Source organism: Euprymna scolopes, chromosome 9 (genome assembly GCF_053919585.1).
Source record: "Euprymna scolopes isolate OS-2025 chromosome 9, ASM5391958v1, whole genome shotgun sequence".
NCBI classification, from domain to species: Eukaryota; Metazoa; Mollusca; class Cephalopoda; order Sepiida; family Sepiolidae; genus Euprymna; species Euprymna scolopes.
The window spans coordinates 152,121,164-152,140,254 of NC_136490.1; the positions used below are offsets into that span (position 1 = coordinate 152,121,164).

Here is a 19,091-nt window from a genome sequence, read left to right on the forward strand (position 1 = left end):
AAGAGATTTTTCTTGAATTTTGCCTTAACTTTTACTTATTGTTCTGATGATATAATAAAATTATATATAACATTTAATCCTCATCTTTCATTTAATATATAAGCATGCATGTTTGCTTGGCAACCTTTTTACTTAATTCTTGTCTTTTAACAATTTTTTTTTTAATGAAAGTTAAATTTAATCATTGCATATCGTTTGACCATCAATTTATTAAAAGAATACAATTGTTATAGTTTTCTTTAAAAAATTGTTTTAATCTTAAGATTTTTGGATGTGAATATAGCAAATTTTTCTATCTTTTACAACAGGAAAATTTGCTCAGAATTTTCAAGGCAGAAAATAACTTTGTATTCAACAATTTAAATACTCCTGAATTCCTTTCAAATTTCAAAGGAGTTATTTAATTCAGTCCGTTTTTTTTTGTTTTTTTTTTGTTTTTAAGCAACTATTAACAAAAAATTTAAATAGCTGAGTAGTTTATGAAAAAACTAAAAAGCATTGTAGTGGATTTAATTTTATAATCAAATTACATTTTAAATAGGACTTTTAAAAAGAATTTATTTTAATATATTGGATTTTTAATTTCAATAAATAATCGACTAATATAAAAAAAAAATGAATAACTAGCAAATTTGGGTTAACAAAGTTGTCCGATAATTTTTATCAAAATAGAAATAATTATTCATGATTTGTCCTGTAAAACAATACCAAAAAACTAATCGCAAGGTAAAAAAATCTATGGCATATAGAAAATAAGTAAAAGTTGCGTTTAATGTGGGTTACGTACATCGGGGGGGGGGGTTTAAAATCAAGATATTTCACTGAGAAGATATTTATTAATGTGTTCACAAATAAAAATTTTTCTTTCCAAAATTTTTAGTTGGAAGATTTGCATTAATTTTGTTTTTCAACTATAGGGAAAAAGAATAAAATTCTGTTTTCAACTATGGGGAAAAAGAATAAAATTCTGTTTTCAACTATGGGGAAAAAGAATAAAATTCTGTTTTCAACTATGGGGAAAAAGAATAAAATTCTGTTTTCACCTATGGAGGAAAAAAAATTTCCAAAGATTCTCTTGGATTTGATTTATATTTAAGGATCTGACTTGAAAAAAATCAGATAATCGAAGATAAGAAATACATACACACAATTTCTTCTACTGTCAATGGTGAGTTTGTTAGCAGAATGGATAAGGTATTGCTGATCACATTTGGATGTTCAGGTTTTAAATCGCAGTATGAATGTATTTGTTAAATTTAGTTAGACCAATGAGTTATAAACTATACATAAATTTTTGTCGATGACACACACATACATTATAAATATATACACATACGGGTGTAATTAGTCAATGGAAAATCATAAGCATGCAAACAGATGAAAAAATGAATTTAATAATGAATAAACAAATGTTTAACTTAGTATTTTGTACTGAGCGTTTTGGACAATTTTAGAAACAAGATAAATCCCAATTTCTTTTCATCATGGTCAATTATTTTTAGTTTTTAATAAGACATTCTATAGGTAATTTTCAGAAACCTTTTTGTTTTTCAAGCCCTTAATATATATATATATATATATATATATATATATATATATATATATATAAAAGTGAACGTGTCTGTGTGTCTGTGTACATTCCCCTACGCAATAACTCTGTCAATTTTAAGTCTACAGACTCAAAATTTGATGTACAGTGTACTGAGATTTGGGAAAATCTTTGTGATCAGTTTCCGGCTAGAAATTTGGCTGTTAAGGAGTCAAAGTTCAACGATTTGACCTTTTAGAACTCTACCAAACTCCTCCGACAATTTTGGGTCTAAAAACTTGAAATTTTAGATATAGGTTCCTTGGACATGGATCTAACTTAATAACTTGATTTGAGCCCAAAACAATACATTTTAAGGGGTCATAATAGGGGTCAAAGTTAAAAAAAATTGACCGCTTTTTTTTTTTGTTTTGTTTTTTGCTTGCTCAACATACACCTCCAAACACCCAGACAATGCTGGGCTGAAATGCTAGTATACATATTAATATGGAAATGGCACTAACTCTATGTGGGTTTAACTGGTTTCCTCCAAAAGAGGAAGTTCCATGGGAGTATGAAATTCAAAAGCGGTCTCATGTTTATTCTTGTTAGGAGAAATGACGACGTTAGGCTTTTTGCAACTCTTGCGAGGAGGTGTCGACATCCTTCTACATACAGTGCCTGGAATTCCAAAATTGGGGTCCTGGATATGACCTTAAACTATATGCAGTGGTGAGGCCCCAGCTTGCGGCCTTTGGGGGAGTGTGGAGCCACCCTTTAATTGCCATTGCTCCCAGGTCCACTCTGACCCGGAGTGGTAGTACCTGTTAGGGCCCCAACTATGGGTTAAATAGAAACCGACTTAAAAACAACAAATATATTCTATTAAAAAATTTTTCTTCAAAATCTTTAGATTCGGCATTAAATAACCTGAAAAGGGTTGATATGCCGTAAAACAAAAACAACCAACCAACCAACCAAAATTAGTCACTCATCAGGCTCAACGTTGCTAAACTTTGGTAATCTAACAATCTAATTTCAATACCTCACACAAATTAAAAAAAAAACAAAAAAAAAACTATTCATTTAGAAATATGTTAATTCCCAGAGTAAAACTAATTTCTAAAAAAAAAATACAAATCAAATTTCAATTATAATCATTAGCTTAAAAAATTACAATTATATAATTTAAAATGTAAAATGAAACATGTTTACTATTCAATTATTATTGCTTGTGACCGAAATAAACTGTCAGCCAACATAAGTCGCACTGACAATGAGATTAAAAGGCCAGCTTCCTATTCATGATAAAAAATACCTTTTCTTAATTTACTTATGTTTATGTGATCAACACCCAAAAGTAGACTCATTTGCTTATTGCTTTGCAAAATGAATGAAACTTTTCAATTTTTTATGTTTTCTTATCTTATGACTTTTTTTTTTCACCATTACTCACAATTCTGTTTTTGTATTTACAAATATTTCCCACATTATGGGTAAATGCTTAATATTTTTCAAGAAAAGGTCTTTCTAGTTCATTTATGTGTGTGGAGAAGTGTGAGTGGTTATTGGTTTTCTCAAGTTTCCTCAGGCAATGCCGGGACACAGGTCTTGCTAGTGTTAAATAAATTACGTTTATGATGCAGGTTTGGAGCTTTTAACTTAAATAAATTTTGTTATGTTTGTAATTTATGAACATTTTGAAGAGATGTTTTTTTTTTTTTTTTAATTGATTATTTCTACATTTATTGGAAATAAAAATGATGATGATAGAAAAGAAATACTGAACTGAAAATATATTTTTTTAAAACTAACATTAACTTCACCTCTCCTCTCAGTTTATAGTGGTTATTTGTTTCCGTTAAACTACTATTTGCATGAAAGTGGGATAAGAGTTACAGGTTCAGAACGGTCAGTTTGCAATTGCCGAAAGTAGCAAACCAATGATCTAAAAGTAGTCCTGCTTTTTATTATTTTTTTATGATATACTACTTAGATAAAGATACTCACTTTTCACTGTTGTAGTTGACATGTTTTCATTGTACATTTTTTGTTAATGAAGCTGCTTAATAAAAAATTATGTTCTTTCTAAAGTTTGTTAAATTTTTGTTTTTATGATTTACTATAAAACATACAAGTTTGAATGCATGTAAAACTATGATACCAAACATTGTCATTATATAAACGAATGAATAAAATGGTTTGATTTTTTTAGAAAAAAAAAAAAAAGCTATTCTTTGGAAACACTATAAAGTCACAAGAAAATATTGTTCTGATAAAAAAAATACAAAAACTAAAATTGTTATTTTCGGAAATGTTTTTTTTTTTTTTTTTTTTTGCTGTTGTGATGAACTGCAATGTACTCAACATTAACTTGAATAATTTTTTTAATAAAATTAATTTATTCTTTTGTGGAGTCAAAGTTAATTAAAGGTGAATTTGTCAGAAACAAAGCACACATTTTTAAAAAAAGACCCAATTCACTTCTGGCAACCAAATCTGGCAAATGTGTAGTGGGGCGGACTTGGTAAACTGTGTTAAGTTCAATCTGTGGGGAAGGTATGAACCCAGTGAAATAGTAGATTAGACTCAAACCTAAAATAAAAACTTGGAAATAACACAATAGTCCAACTGTGCTTGCAACAGATTAGTTTTGATCATCCTGGGATTTCTCCTTGCCATCTTTTGTGTGAGAAGCGTAGTCGGAAATTGCACTGCTCTAGCTTTATTAGAAATTCTTCATCATGCAGACATTCTTTCAGATAATGTTCAGGGTCTCTAATGATAGGGAGGGGGGTCACATACATAAAGCTAGTACTCGTCTGAGCTCCAATCTATGATCCCCCTGGCCTGACTTTCAAGAAAAACACTCATCTAGCTGAAACCACTATCAATAATTTTCCCCATTCTTTATCTGTGCCTAAACCTAAACGTAGATTCCATGAACAAAGCTTCTTTCTTAGAACTGCACGCCTGTGGAACTCTGTTCCGTTTTCCTGCTTTCCAACTGACTACAATATGGTCGTCTTCAAGTCCAACGTGAACAAGTTTTTGTCAAGCCATCCCCTTAAGTAATCCAATTTAACAAATTTCCACTACTAACGATTACTACAACATTTTCCCATTAACTACTGTACACTCATTAACTCTTATCCTCGAATGGCTTCCGGGCCTTGATAAGTGGGGGGACTCCTTTGTAAAAAAATTAAAAAAAAAAAAAAATTAGCTCAGAGAGAAAATCACACAATAAGGATGATAATATAAATAGGAAAATTATTAAATTACAAAAGTTATTAAAATCCGGCTGGAATAAAAAAAATATCCCTAATCTTACAAAAAAAAAAAAATTTTTATACATCCCTACATAAAGAGTGATTACTTATCAACCTATATAAATCTCGTCAGTATAGATACACAAATTGACAATTTTATAGGCAGGCAATGATCAGGCCATGTGCTATAATGTTAAAGATCCGAGATAGAAGCAACACACAATCCATATGAAACTGGCAGTTATCATAAAAAGTATAACATAGTGGCTGTGCTGATAAAACGTGGAAACATCCTTACTGTATTTTCATGCTAAAAACATTTTCAATATGTATATACGTATAAAAACTGAAAACCAATTCAACTTTGTAATTTAAAAGAGAGTTTGTTAACCTATCGCAACATTTTGTTCAAATATAAGACAGTTCAGTGAAAACCGTTTAGACATTGCATATATCATGTTGTAAATATATCTTATCGTTTACGTATTTTAAATAAAAAAAATTCACTAAACAATTGAAAGTTTAACAAAATTCTATTTTAATTAGATTCACAGACTGAATTTTTATTTACAAAATTTTTTTATTAGTATTAGACTTACTCAAAAAAAAAAAAATTTCCATGTTTCCTGAAATTTAGCAAAACTTCATTTGATGTCCCCCCCCCCTCTTCTGCATATGTGCATATCAGGATTTATACACTATTCATTTGCTGCATGACAATTGTACATTAACTGATCTGATAATATATGTGTGCACTTTTCATGAGTTGTAGTTCATTTGAGCACTGTAAACAACGATTTTATTTGTTTTCATACACACACACACACACACACAATGAAACACATATAAGACGCAACATAATGAAAATTTAGGTGTTTGCTTATCAAAAGAAAGGGAAAAAAAAAGGAAAAAAAAAAAAAAAAAAAAAAATTTATGAGTGATTTGATTCCATCTTTTGGCATGTGGAATGAAAACTAATATATATATATATATATATATATATATATATATATATATATATATATATCTCCAATAACATAATGTGATCCATTGAGCTGAAGTTAAGAGTGTTTGAAGTAGAAACAATTGAGTTTGTAAAGCAAGTTACATTTTTTTTTTTTAATTAAAAAGGCAAACTCCAAAATTGGTCTTTTGGTTTTTCTGTTCGCTATATACCCCACTCCTCTCTCTTTCTCTCAAACTATGGATTAAATAGCATTAATAATTGTGGTGATATTCTCGATTTTTTATAAAATGGACTATTCCAATCTTCTGTTTTATAGTTTATTTTGTTATCTCTGGACTGTCAATAAACAGAGATAGAAAGTCATGGAAGCGAGAGCAATAGAAACTGTATCAAATAAGAGCGGGGGTTCAAACAACATACAGCGAGAGAGGATAGGGGTAACAGACAGAAACTTAGTAAAAAATAAAGGGCTTGGTGAGTTAATTACAAATTACAGTTAATTAGAACAACAACAAAAAAAAAAAGTGGATTTTTTTTTTTTTTACAAACATAGATCAATTCGAAAACAATTTACGGTGTTTTGGGTCCATAAAGGATAGAGTAATTTCTGGAGGAAACCTTGAGTAGGAGAGGACAAGGCTATACAGAGCAATGATAACAGTTAGAAAAAAGAAACTCAACACAACTTGTTAGCCATTTTTTATTATAATTTTTTTCCACTTTGCCAGGGAAAGAGGGAACCATCAGATAAGTTCATCTCCTGCTAACCTCATCTGATGTTTCAGTGCTGCCTTTGGCAAGTAAAAGAAAGTATGATGAGTAATGGCTAACAAGTGGTGATGAGTTTTTTCTTTCTAACGCATATATATATATTAGTGTTGGGACGATTGATCAAAATCGGGTATCGAAATCTGTATTGGAATCGGAAAAAATTGTGCCTATTTTCTGATGCAAAAAAACGATTCTTTTAATTGGCTTTTTTATTTGATTTTCTTTAAAGAAAAATCTTCTACTGCTAATAGTAATACTAAGATAATGAATATCTATTGATTTTAAACTATTAGTAAAACTAAAATCGATAGATCATCCCTTACAAATGTATCTTTACGTTTAAGAAAATATCTGCATATTTAACATTGTGAAAAATAACAACTTTATAGTTAAATATTTAGAGATTTATAAAGAATCGGAATCAGTAATTGTATCGGAGTTGGGGAAAAAATATTGGAATCGTCCCATCCTTTTTATATATCTTGCTCTTTTTTTATTGGGCACTCTTAACCTCGTTAAATTCATTAGTTATCACTCTTGAATACCTTTAACCTGGTGTGTGTGTGTGTGTACATATATCTATATATATATATATATAGAGAGAGAGAGAGACATATAATGAAAATCACTTAAATAATATTAAGATGTGAAAAGATGCAGAAGCAACAAACCAAATTATATGATCATCAACGTTTTGTCTTTATTTCAAGACTTACTTGGAATGATTAATTTAAAGTTACTGGTATTTTCTTTTTTTCAAATTAATAATCCTGAGGAAGTTTTGAAATAAAGATGAAACATATAATTTGGTTTGTTCCTTTTGCATCTTTTCATACATATAGATGAGTATGTGTGTATAGATACATACTTTTATTTATATTCAAATAAACATTTTTTTTAATGTCGCTACACGTTCATGACAATGCTTCAGTCAATTAGTTATAACTAATGACCTTGTCAGGTTTGAGGATTTGACTTTTCAAAAGAAGCGATTTGCATCATTTGATGAGGTCTTTAGCTATTTATAACTACTTTACTGAAACATTGTCATGATTGTGTAGCAACTCAAAAAATATTTATTTGAATATGAATAAAAGTATAATTTGTTATGTTATTATTGAGCACTATTATATAAACTGCGTTAAATTCATTGGCTTTTATTTTTAAATATTCTTAATCTGGAATTATATATATATATATATATATATATATATATATATATATATATATTAGTGATGGGACGATTCCAATATTTTTCCCTGATTCCGATTCCTTATAAATCTCTAAATATTAAACTATATAGTCATATTTTTCTCTGATTACCGTAAAAACACACATGTTATATGTGCAGATATTTTCCTAAACGTAAAACTTGTGGAGGATGATCTGTCGATTTTAGGTTCACTGGTCGTTTAAAATCAATTAGCATTTATCATTTTATCATTATTGCCAGCAATGGAAGATTTTGCTTTAAACAAAATAAAATGAAAAAGACAATTAAAAGAATCGTTTTGGCATCGGAAAATCGGTACAAATGTTTCTGATTCCGATACCAATTGTGATACCCTCAAATATTCCGATTTTGATTAATCGTCCCAACACTAATATATATATATATATATATATATATGAGTAAAATGATCAGATAATAATTGAATATCTATAATAAACAAATCTACATTTAAACTTGAATAATTTTGCTTGTTTTCTTAACTATATATATATATATATATATATATATACACACACACACAAATTTGCATTGAAGCTATTCAAATTGAATATAAGGAAGTTTTTTTCAATTTTATTTTAGCAATGAATATCTTCACATGTGGTATGTTTTGTGCCATATCAACCCTTTTTGGGATTATTTAACACAATAGCTATTGAATACAATTATAAGTTGCCATTTTACAGATGGCTAGGGGGGGATCATACCTATTGAGCAGCAAAGTATATCAAAAATAATAATTTGAAATCTAACTTTGACAATGAAGACTAATCATGCAGACCCTATCCCAATCTACAAAAATCCTTAAATACTTTTGAATATCAGGGTTGAAGTTTATCTAACAATCCTTGCCTGGTAAAACCTAGGTAGTTCGCTTAACTTTTCCACACACATTACATACACACACATATATTAGTTGCTACATTTATAGGAGAGAGTGCTCAATATTAGTGAAATATCTTATATAAATTTAAATTTGAAGACACGGACACTGATGGTTTCTCACTTTGGGTTCTTCAGACCATTTTTTAAAAAAAGACAAGGTGATAAATTACAGGTTTCCATGTACTGTTGACTCCATGGCTAGCATATATATATATATATATATATATTAAACAAGAAGTCAACATACTTTGCATAATTTTATGGAATATAGACAGGTCAGAAAGGTTCAACAATATTGATTCCATTTTAGCTGCTTGAGTAAAAAAATAAAAAAAAACATTTATTGACAATTTTCACACCTGTCTTAATTATTTACATCATTCCATTTCTCTCAGCACTTATTTCATTATTTGTTCTTTAGTTATATTATTCTCCCCTCTCTCTCTCTCATCATAGATATATGTGTATCTTTGAAATCATGACGGATGAAGTTTACAATAATGTGAAATTGGTAATTGCAAAATACCCCAATAGTAACTATTGTGTTGCCTAGATTTGATCCAAGGGCAGATAAGTCTTTGCGGTCAATTTGGATTATTACATATCAAACTTGAAATTAAAAAATAATTTTTTAAAGGTAAAAAATAAAAAAAAATAAAAGAAAAAAGAGGGAAAAAAAGGATAGATAGAAAAAGAAAAGGAAAAATGAAAGAAAGAAGTCTGCCAGTCACATGAATAATAAAATGAAAACATTTAAAATTATTGTTCCACAGGATAGTTTTGATAGGAATATTTGAAAGAGGTAGAAATTGTGAACCCCTTTTCTGACTAGGTTGTAAAGTTGATCAAAAGTAAATTTAGCAGAAGTAATAAGAACCAGCAGTAAAAGTTAATTAATTAACTAACAATAAAAAAAATGACATTTGTTAAATCTTTTTGTAAATCAACTTTTACTATTTGGCATTTTATTATTCTGTCTGAATTTCTATTTTGATCAAATCCTGACATTTCATTACCATACAGAAAATTGGATTCACATAGAATTTATAAAAATAAAAAATAATAATTTTAAGACAATTTATAAATTTGTTGAACGCCTATGTGTAACCAGAGTGCACTTAATAATAAGAATAGAAAAAAGTTAAGACCATATCTCAAATTCAAAATAACTTTCACCCAATTAGGGCTGTTAATAACATTACGAGGGGGTGTGAATTTTTATAGAAAAAAATTGATTGAAATTCAAGAATTTGGATACAAAAAAACATTTTTTTTAATTGTTCCTTAAATTTATATATTTTTTTTAAATTTTAAAAAGGCCAAAAAAGTTAAATTTTCCCTGAGAATTATTTTCTTTTTTATTTTAAAACCAAATCAACTATACTGAGTTTTAAAAACCCACACAACAGAGAGAGGGAGGGGTTAATTTGCAGGCAAATAACGTAAGATAAGAAATAAAGATGGGGGGGGGGCGTGTGAGGTATACATTTGGTTTTATTCATGAGAAAGGCACAACTAAGAAAAGATTCTGTTGGTTATTTTGAGTTTGTGTTATGGTCAATGGTTTAGATGGAAATAGCTAAGAAGGAGGGAGGAGGGGGGGGCAAAATAAAATTACAGATTAATCCAGATTATTTAAAGTATATTTATCAGAGAGAGAGAGAGAATAGGAGAGGGGTGGAGGAGGAAGATAAATGAAAAGTTGAGGGATACAGAAGAATGAAAAGGTGAAATGGAGAGAAGAAAATGAAAATAAGAAAGGGAGAGTGAAAAAGGGAGAGGAGGAGTAAAAGGAGAGCAGGAGAGGGTGAGAGGAGAGTAGGAGGAGGATGGAAATGAGAGCAGGAAGGAGGAGAATGAAAGTAGGGAAGAGAAGTAGGAGGAGAAAGGGAATGAGAGATGGAGGAGGTGAATGAAAGGAGAGGGGAGGAGGATAGAGAAAAGTGGAAAAGGAGGAGAAGTAAAAGAGGAAGCAGGAGGAGGAAAGTGAAAAAAAAGAAAGAGGGAGTTAAGGGGAGAAAGAAGACGAAAGTGAAAGAGGACTTAGGAAGAGAAGAAAGAAATTGCCTAAAAATATAAAATATGGAGCGAAAGAGAAAGCAAAAATAAAAAACTTCATTCTGCAAAGACATGGTTTTTCATATAGTAATAGCAGTAGTAGTACAGCCACTATATTTTGTGATGATAAAAATTAACTTTTGAACATCTTAAGTTTTTATACTAATTAAATTTACTTTGACTTTTTCTTTCCTTCTGTGTGAAACCCAGTCAGTAAAACTAGTATCTTTTCATTTTGGCAGTCAGGCATTTCCCACACCTCCTTCACCATACCCTCGGACAATTCTCATACAAGGAAAATAAATTTAAAAAAAAAAAAAAAAAAATGAATTTTAACTTAAATTACTGCACAATTTGGAACTTTTCAAAAATGTCAAACTTTTTCCGTGTTTCAGGCAAAAAAAAAAAAAAAAAAAATTAACCACAAGAATGAATTTTCTTTATGATTTTTGTTTTTCGTCTGCTAATTTGATGACGAGGAACTCGAATTAAAAAGAAAGGATGATTAAATAAAAGACACACATTTAGATAAAAAAAAGGGGGGGGGGGTAGACAAGTTTGTCATCACTGGGTCTATTTGTATAATTTTCAAGACAGAAAGAAGTTGGGGAAGAGTCCACCCACACTTTAGAGATCAGACGAGACCAAATTAGTACACATCATTTTTTTTTTTTCACCCCTCCCCCATGAAATGTTTGCTTCTCATCGTTGTCTCACTCAGGTCTCTTTGGTTCAGTTGTGGAATTCTTGCAATAATAATAATAATAGCAATAAACATGTAGGGATCAAATATGCTGCCACTAAATACCTGGAATGGAAAAAAAAAAATTGCAAAAAAAAAAAAAATGAAAATAAAAATGGTTTTGTTTACAGTTTATGGAATGCTACCAACCCCCATTTTTTTTTTTTTTTTTTTTTTTCCAAAAATTTGTTTCGTTAATTCGGAGTTGGAAAACGTATTTGTTTTACAAGATTAAAAATAAATTTCATTTTCTTTCGCTTTCACTCTTTTCCAGTTTTTGTCGTCAACTTTCCTCAATTTTTTCCAATGTTTCTGTCTCCGAGGAATCTTCTTTTGTGCTCTGACTACTACTAGTACTACCACTACTACTACTGCAAGTATTAGACGTAGCAGTAGTAGTAGTTGTAGCGGTAATTATGCTGCTCTTCTCATTGTCGCTATCGAACGTGATATCTGCCGCCTCTTTAGCGACCGTGTTTTCCTGACAGTGTTCTTTCTTCACCCTTAAAGGGTCCAGATTTTTCACTTTATCTTTCAAGGAATCCACAATTCGATTTAACTTGGACGACTGCTGGATTTTCGGTTTTGTTTTAACGGTCAGTTTTGGATGGGAACTACTGACTTTGGATTTGACTTTTGCCACCAAAGTTGCCCGTTCGACCTGTTCTGATTTCTCTCCTTCCCGTTTGACTGTTAGATCTTCAGCTTCCATACTGCCGTTGTCGGCAGCAACGGTATCGACACAAGAGGATGAGGTAGCCGGTTTTGTTGTGCCGGCAACTGTCGAAGGCGTTTTCAACGTTGTTGACGATGAGGTGATTTTTGTACGACTAGTGGTAGTTGTGTTATTTTTGTTTTTTATAGCAGCAACAGTGGCGGCAGAAGCCAACGTCCTCGTTTGCATATCATCCGAATCGGAATCAACAGCATCTGCCAGACCATTTGCAACGTCTCCCCCTTTCGCTAAAGGCGTAAGTGACGGTAATACTGTGGCCGGGATGTTAAAGTTGTTTGCGGCCAACAGCGTATTATAAATAATAGGGTTATATAACACTGGGAATGACGGGTGGGGGGTAGTGGTGGACGATGACGATGACGATGTGACGGTAGTGGTAGTGCTGGCTGATGATGATGTCAATGACGATGAAGATGAAGTGCACGTGCTGGAGGTATTTTTTCGATCGCTGCCACTATCGGGCGAGTCTTTAACAGTTTCCATAACACTAGAAACATTACTAAGATTATTTCCAGCTGCGGTTAAATTGCTTAAATTAAGTCCCGAAACATTGAACAATGGGTTTGCCATACCCAAACTCGGCATCGTGCCGTAGGGCAGGGGGAATGTCATTTTTTGGAAGTTGCTGAGAAGGGCTGGGTTTGCATAGTGGAAAGCATTTAGCTGAGCAGCTGCGGCTGCTGCTATCGACGTTGCATCTCCGTATGCTGAATGATGGTGTAGAGTATCCCGTATACGATGGCGTCGGTTCGGTAGAAGTCGAGATTTCAAACTTTCAGGCAAGTTACCCTAATAAAAAGAATAAAAGAAAAAAGTAAATCAGTCATCATCCCTTTTAAAAATTCAAAGTTATTTTTCCAGTTTTTTTAAAGTCAGACCCAAATAGCATTTAAGCTGACAAATCAAACCCCAAGTCAATTTTTATTTATTATTGTTATACCATGCTATGAAAAATACAATCACATACATAAATAAAATTTATTTTAAAAATCACTTAGTTTCACTCAGATGACTGCTAATTTTAAACATCTATATATTAATACAATAGCATGTGTGTTATTTTATGTGTCACCCTTACATGTTTTTTATTCCAAGTGACTGTCATTTAATTGTTATGACCTTCCATTTCTTGTAATAAATAATTTTACCAAAAATTCTTCATAAGTTTTGGCTTCGGTTTCGATGGCACTCAAGTCATCTATTTTTTTTAATAAATAATTTTACCAAGAATTCTTCATAAGTTTTGGTTTCAGTTTCGATTATGGCTGAAGGAACTCAAGTTATATATACATTTTTTTTTTTAAGTTTTGGTTTTGGTGCAAGCTGATGCACCCACGTCATATGGATATATTTTTGAAATTACAAGTTTATAATATATAAGAATCGATAAAAAATTGATTCTAAAATAATACATGCAAAATCTGCATAAATCAAAATATCATATTTAAGTGTATTTTACGACTGGCCTATGTACCTGCTAGCTTAGATAAATACTTTTGAAGTTTCAACAAAAGAGCTATAATAATATCAGGGCGTCTCCATTTACACCGAAATCCACAGAATGCCAACATCATTATATTACGTATGAAAGAGTCTGTTGTGGAATTTCCACAGGTCCTGCTAGTTTATAAGGGATTACCTAAAAATAAAAATTAACAAAAGGGACAATTTGTTTTAAATTGAAAAATATAATTAGAGTTGTCTCCTTTAAGTAAAAAATTTACAAATAAATAAAAATGACTTTATTGCATCCCGGGCAACGCCAGGTAGGTACACCTTGTTTACAAATTGAAAAAGAAAAGAAAGTAAAAAAAAGTTAACTTTTTGTGTTTTGGGAAAAATTGCATATATATATATATATATAAATAAATAAAAATATCCGGGATATGGTAGCCCTGGGATGTTTTTTTTGTTGTTTGTTTTGTTTTGTTTTTCCAGGTTATAATGTTTTTCCGGCGCCTGGTTATGGTATTTGCACCCTGCCTTACAATGTTATTTGATTATATACATGTGTATTATATACTGTATTTTGTTACTAATTTTTAATGCCATATACCAGGGTTCTACTGTGTGTGCATGTGTATATATATTGAGAGCGGGAGAGAAAGAGAAATAAAAAGAGAGATAGAGTCTTGTTCTGTACATGTGCTAAATTAAAGATTTGATTTAAAATTTAATAAGTTTTTTTTCTTACCTTTGCTCTGACCAAATCTGTCCATTTTGGATCAACATCATAGCAAGGATTCTTTTCCAGCCATTGTCGTAGATATTTTACTGGTGGTGCTTTTGCACCTGTTATCTGTAAAAACAAATTGAAAATATCTTTCCATTTATTTTGACAAAATTAAATCGAATCTCATATTAAAATATATTGAGAGGAAATCTTATGTTTCACAACAACTGGTTTCTTCATCTTAGTTGTCTCAAGATGTTTTGGTCACTTTAGCCGCTGGCCTTCTTCGGAACTCAATTCAGAATTGATGAATTTTGGAAGTTTGCATTATTTGGATTCTTCGGACTACTGTTCTCATCTTGAATGTGATTTTCACAACGTTTCAGTCGATGTAACCTCAGACTTTCTTCAGGTGTATCTTGTCGAATTCAGGAATATTTCTGTCGAACTTGGGAATTTTCGTTTGAAATTCTGTTCAAATTCCCGAGTTTGACAAGATACACCTGAAGAAGGTCGGTTGAATTCAAATAATACGAATAACCACTCCTCATCTCAAAAATTCGGAAATGTTTTTGGAGTTTTTTAAGCTAACCCCTTTATTCAGTCACCACTTTCAAATAACTTTTGTTAAATTTGTTCTTTTAAGATCACAGTGTAGTATCTTTTCTGATCACCTTTTCAGTCCTCGGTCGATAGAAGAAGAATTCTCCATGATTGAGACAATTTTTACTTTTATTCCTATCCCCAAGTGTCTCTTTTTGAGGAGCTGGATTTTCCCCACATTAAAAACTGACCTTGTGTCTAACTATGCCCTCATGGGGAGGCAAGTAAATAGGAACTTTTGTTATATTCATTATTTGTCGAGAAAAAAACTCATAAATACAAGAATCCCAAATGTGGAAATTGAAAATTTTGAGAAGTCTGGAGAAAAGAGAGGGTGAAATATCAGGTTTTGCAATTTTTCTTTTTAATTAAAATCGCTCCAGACAAGGCATGAAGTTACTTGATGTAAGGAGCTAAAAAAAAAAAATACTACTTCAAAGTAAAAACTTGCAAATGATAAGTGTTAGAAAGAATAGATTTTGATCAAGAAAACAGCAATTTTTCCCTCTTTGTCAGGAATATGAGGACTAAAGGACAAAATAAAGGAAGCAAGAGTTATACAGCTGCCGAAAGTAAACCCAATATCCACTTTCTGCTCTCTTTAAGGTGCCTTGAGGATGAGAAACATCAGATACGATCTCATGCGCACTCTCCATGTGATTTGAGGATTGATACGAATTATGCTGTACGCAGTCAAATCATTTCTTATATCCACAAACCAAGACAAGAAACAAAAATGAAGACACCAGTCCAATTGTAAATAGAATAAAACTATCAGGGAAACCAAACGTTGCCTGGGATTGAATGAGTATCACACTTCCAATACTTTTATTATCATCGAAATCAGTGAAATTGCCCATTTTTCAATCAAATCGATTGCCTGCTCTAGTTTGGAATCCACTGTAGTGCATCGGAAGAAAGTTTCATGTGCCTTCCCACAGTGATTTAGTGAACATCGCAGAGAACCTACTGATGATTTTATAAAATTATTTTTATATTGAATTAAAGTTTAAAATGCAAGAGTCAGGCATCATGGTTCAATTGTGCTCTAAATAGAAACATTCATTTCAAATGTACCTTTTTCTTATCAACGAATTTACTGTTGATTTTATATGCTGGGCCCTTCTGCTTGTGCAAGGATAAAACTTTTTCTGTGAGATTAAGCTGTATAAGGGTGTGAACTTTGGTCAAAATCGGACTGTTTCTCTTTAATCCGAGTTTTTTCGATTACCGTTTTTCAATACTTGTTGAAAAACATTCTCACACAAAACCTATCTAAGAACATTCTTAGACATCTAAAATACATCTGTGTGAAATTTTTTTTAAAGATTGGCCAATCAGTTTTGGAATCCATAGGGAACAAACTCCCACAGACACAAAGTGTGTTTCATATATAAGTAAAGGCAAATTCACATTTTATAATTTCGATTTTGCAGACTCATCTTGAGTGTTATTTTCACGTTTTGATCGATGTAACCTCCAACCTTCTTCAGGTGTATCTTGTCAAACTTGGGAATGTTTCTGTCAAACTCGGGATTCTACATGGAATTTTGAACGAAACCTTTTATTTACTTCATGGGGATAGCATGCTCTTGTTCCGTCAGTTATGACTGGATAGAGATCCTAAATAATTTACAATTGTATGTGTGGAGCAGTGGTTTGAGTACTTGGAAAAATTCAATTGTAAAGTGATATTCTTCTGAAGATTCAATCCTCAGGGTGGGCGACCAAAAAATACAATTGCGATTTAATTAAGACCTCTATCCAAAACCAAGCTGCTATCTTTTCACCATAAATGCTCTGATCTTCATGTGGCCCCAATTGATATGAATATCTCTTGCCTCAAAGAAGCTTCCTGCTTTGACAAGCTTCTGACTCTGACCTTCACTCTTGATCTGAAATGCAAGAGTTATATCAAATCTGTACCCAATGTTGCTGGAAAAATGGTTTTATCATTCTACTGCTCCAGAAGTTATCTCACTACCTGTATAAGAGCCAAATAAAATGGAATATTGTTGCCACATCTGGGTAGGAACTGCTCAGAGCACCTATCCTGCCTAAACAGAGTTCAAAACTGGCTGTGAAACCTAATAGATGATGTCCTTTTTTTCTTCCCTGCAACTTAAGAGATGTTTTGAGCCTGTCTCTGCTCTATCATTATTTTTATGGTAAGTGCTCGTCTGAGCTTTAATTTATGGTCCCTTCTTGCCAAATTCCCCCCCCCCAAATAAATAAAAAAAACACTTGTCTAGCTACAACCACTATCAACAATTTCCCCAACTCTTTATCTGTGCCTAAATGTAAACGCAAATTCCACGAACAAAGCTTCTTTCCTAGAACTGCCTACCTGTGGAACTGTTTCACTGGCCTGCTTTCCAGCTGACTACAATATGGTTATCTTCAAGTCCAATGTAAACAAGTTCTTGTTGAGTTGTTCTCTTAAACAATCAAATTATACCAAATTTCCACCACTAACAATCATTATTGCATGATGACCACCATATACTCACTAACCTTTAGTGGCCTTCATGCATTAATAAGTGGTGGCTCCCTTGTAAAAAGAAAATACCTTTAAAACATTTTCTAATTGAAATCAAATTTTGAAATGTAAACGTAAAAATCAAACGATTAGATGTTTTTTTTTTAAATTCTTGTTATTAATCTGATGTAGAAACAATTTTCCTAATAAATAAAGATTGTCCAAATTTTTTAAGGTTTTAAGAAAACCAAATCATCAGCCATCACTGGCTACCGTGTGAAAATTGAAAAATAAGTGCATACAGTGATCATCACAGCATTTTGATCTATCTCAAGATCCATTGTCAGGCAGGGCTCAAGTCTGCATCAGAACACACCTCACTCAGGGGACAGTCCATGAAGATGTGTACGATGATCTGCACGTCAACATCACAGGGACATAGAAGACTTACGCCGGTTGTTTCAAGTTTTGGAAACCTTCGCTGGGGCCCAGTTTAGGGGAGTTTAGAGCTTGCTGGGAGATCTTCTTTTGATGCTGAAAGAGACTCGTTTTGTTGTCATCTTTGACATACACATACAGTAGCTGATATTTACTTATTTCAACAGACATTTTGAATTGCAATAAAGTTTGTAATAAAAAAAAAAATATGTGATCTTAACAATTGCACAAATTTCTAAAACTTTGTGTGATTAATTGATTGAAATTTACTTCTACCTAGATTTTTTATAAATATCAAGTGTAAACAAAGACCCTCACAAAAGTATTCTTATAAATAAATTAAAAGTAATATTTTTAATTTTAAAAACTATCCATTGATACACACACACACACACACACACACATTTTATTTATATATATATACTATCAAAAGTACCCGTCGTTGACTGGGTTCAAAAACAGCCTACAGAAACTGGACTCTGATCTATGAAAGCGTGATAGGTTATGAAAAGGAAGGGTTGTAAATTTGGGTTGAATTTGGGAGTATCAAAACCAAAGAAAAATATGATGAAAGTAAAAATAAAATAGATAAACCCCATAATTTATTATACCATACCTGTTCACACTGAAACACTTATCACAATATTCTCTGGGTCTATATTAAAAAACCTTGTTAAACTTTGTGACATATTTCCATTCTATGGAGGTCATGTGCGAAAGAACACCCCATAATTTTATTATACCATATTTCTTCAAACTGAAACATAATTATCAAAGTATACTTACGCAGATAGATATGAAAAGTCTTTATTAAAGTTTGTGCCTATTTCCATTCTATGGAGGCCAAACGTTTTTTTTAATTTTTTAATATTTTATTTCCATACTTTGTGGACCAGGCGCAAACGCAGACCCCACTATTTTAATGAACCACCATTCTGCCAGATCAAACATACCCATTCCTGTGTCTCGATACATCTTCTATCATTATATGTAATCAGTTTTTTAAAATAGTCAACCATATAAGAGCCTATTCGTGACCAGACACACACACATTCAGCTTTATATTATAGATTCATATATATATATATATATATATATATATATATGATTGTTGAGTTGGATTAAATCCGACGATATGAAATAAAATGGAGGTGGAAGGACCTGGATACTCAACGTTTCGCCCGATTTATGCGGGCTTCTTCAAGAGG

General features: G+C 31.6%; 1 protein-coding gene across 5 annotated transcripts in view; it reads right to left on the reverse strand.

Annotated features, from left to right (window-relative positions):
* Positions 1-11,158: 11,158 nt before the first annotated feature.
* Positions 11,159-19,091, reverse strand: part of LOC145284930 (ATP-dependent chromatin remodeler CHD8-like) — a 181,019-nt gene continuing 173,086 nt past the window's right edge. For all 5 annotated transcript variants that reach the window (XM_080134026.1, XM_080134025.1, XM_080134028.1 and 2 more), the window contains 2 exons: positions 14,385-14,489; positions 11,159-12,979 (listed from right to left, as the gene is read on the reverse strand). In XM_080134026.1, the coding sequence (XP_079990152.1) occupies positions 11,738-12,979; positions 14,385-14,489 (1,347 nt within the window). In that variant the 3' untranslated portion in view covers positions 11,159-11,737. The remainder of the gene's footprint in view (positions 12,980-14,384; positions 14,490-19,091) is intronic.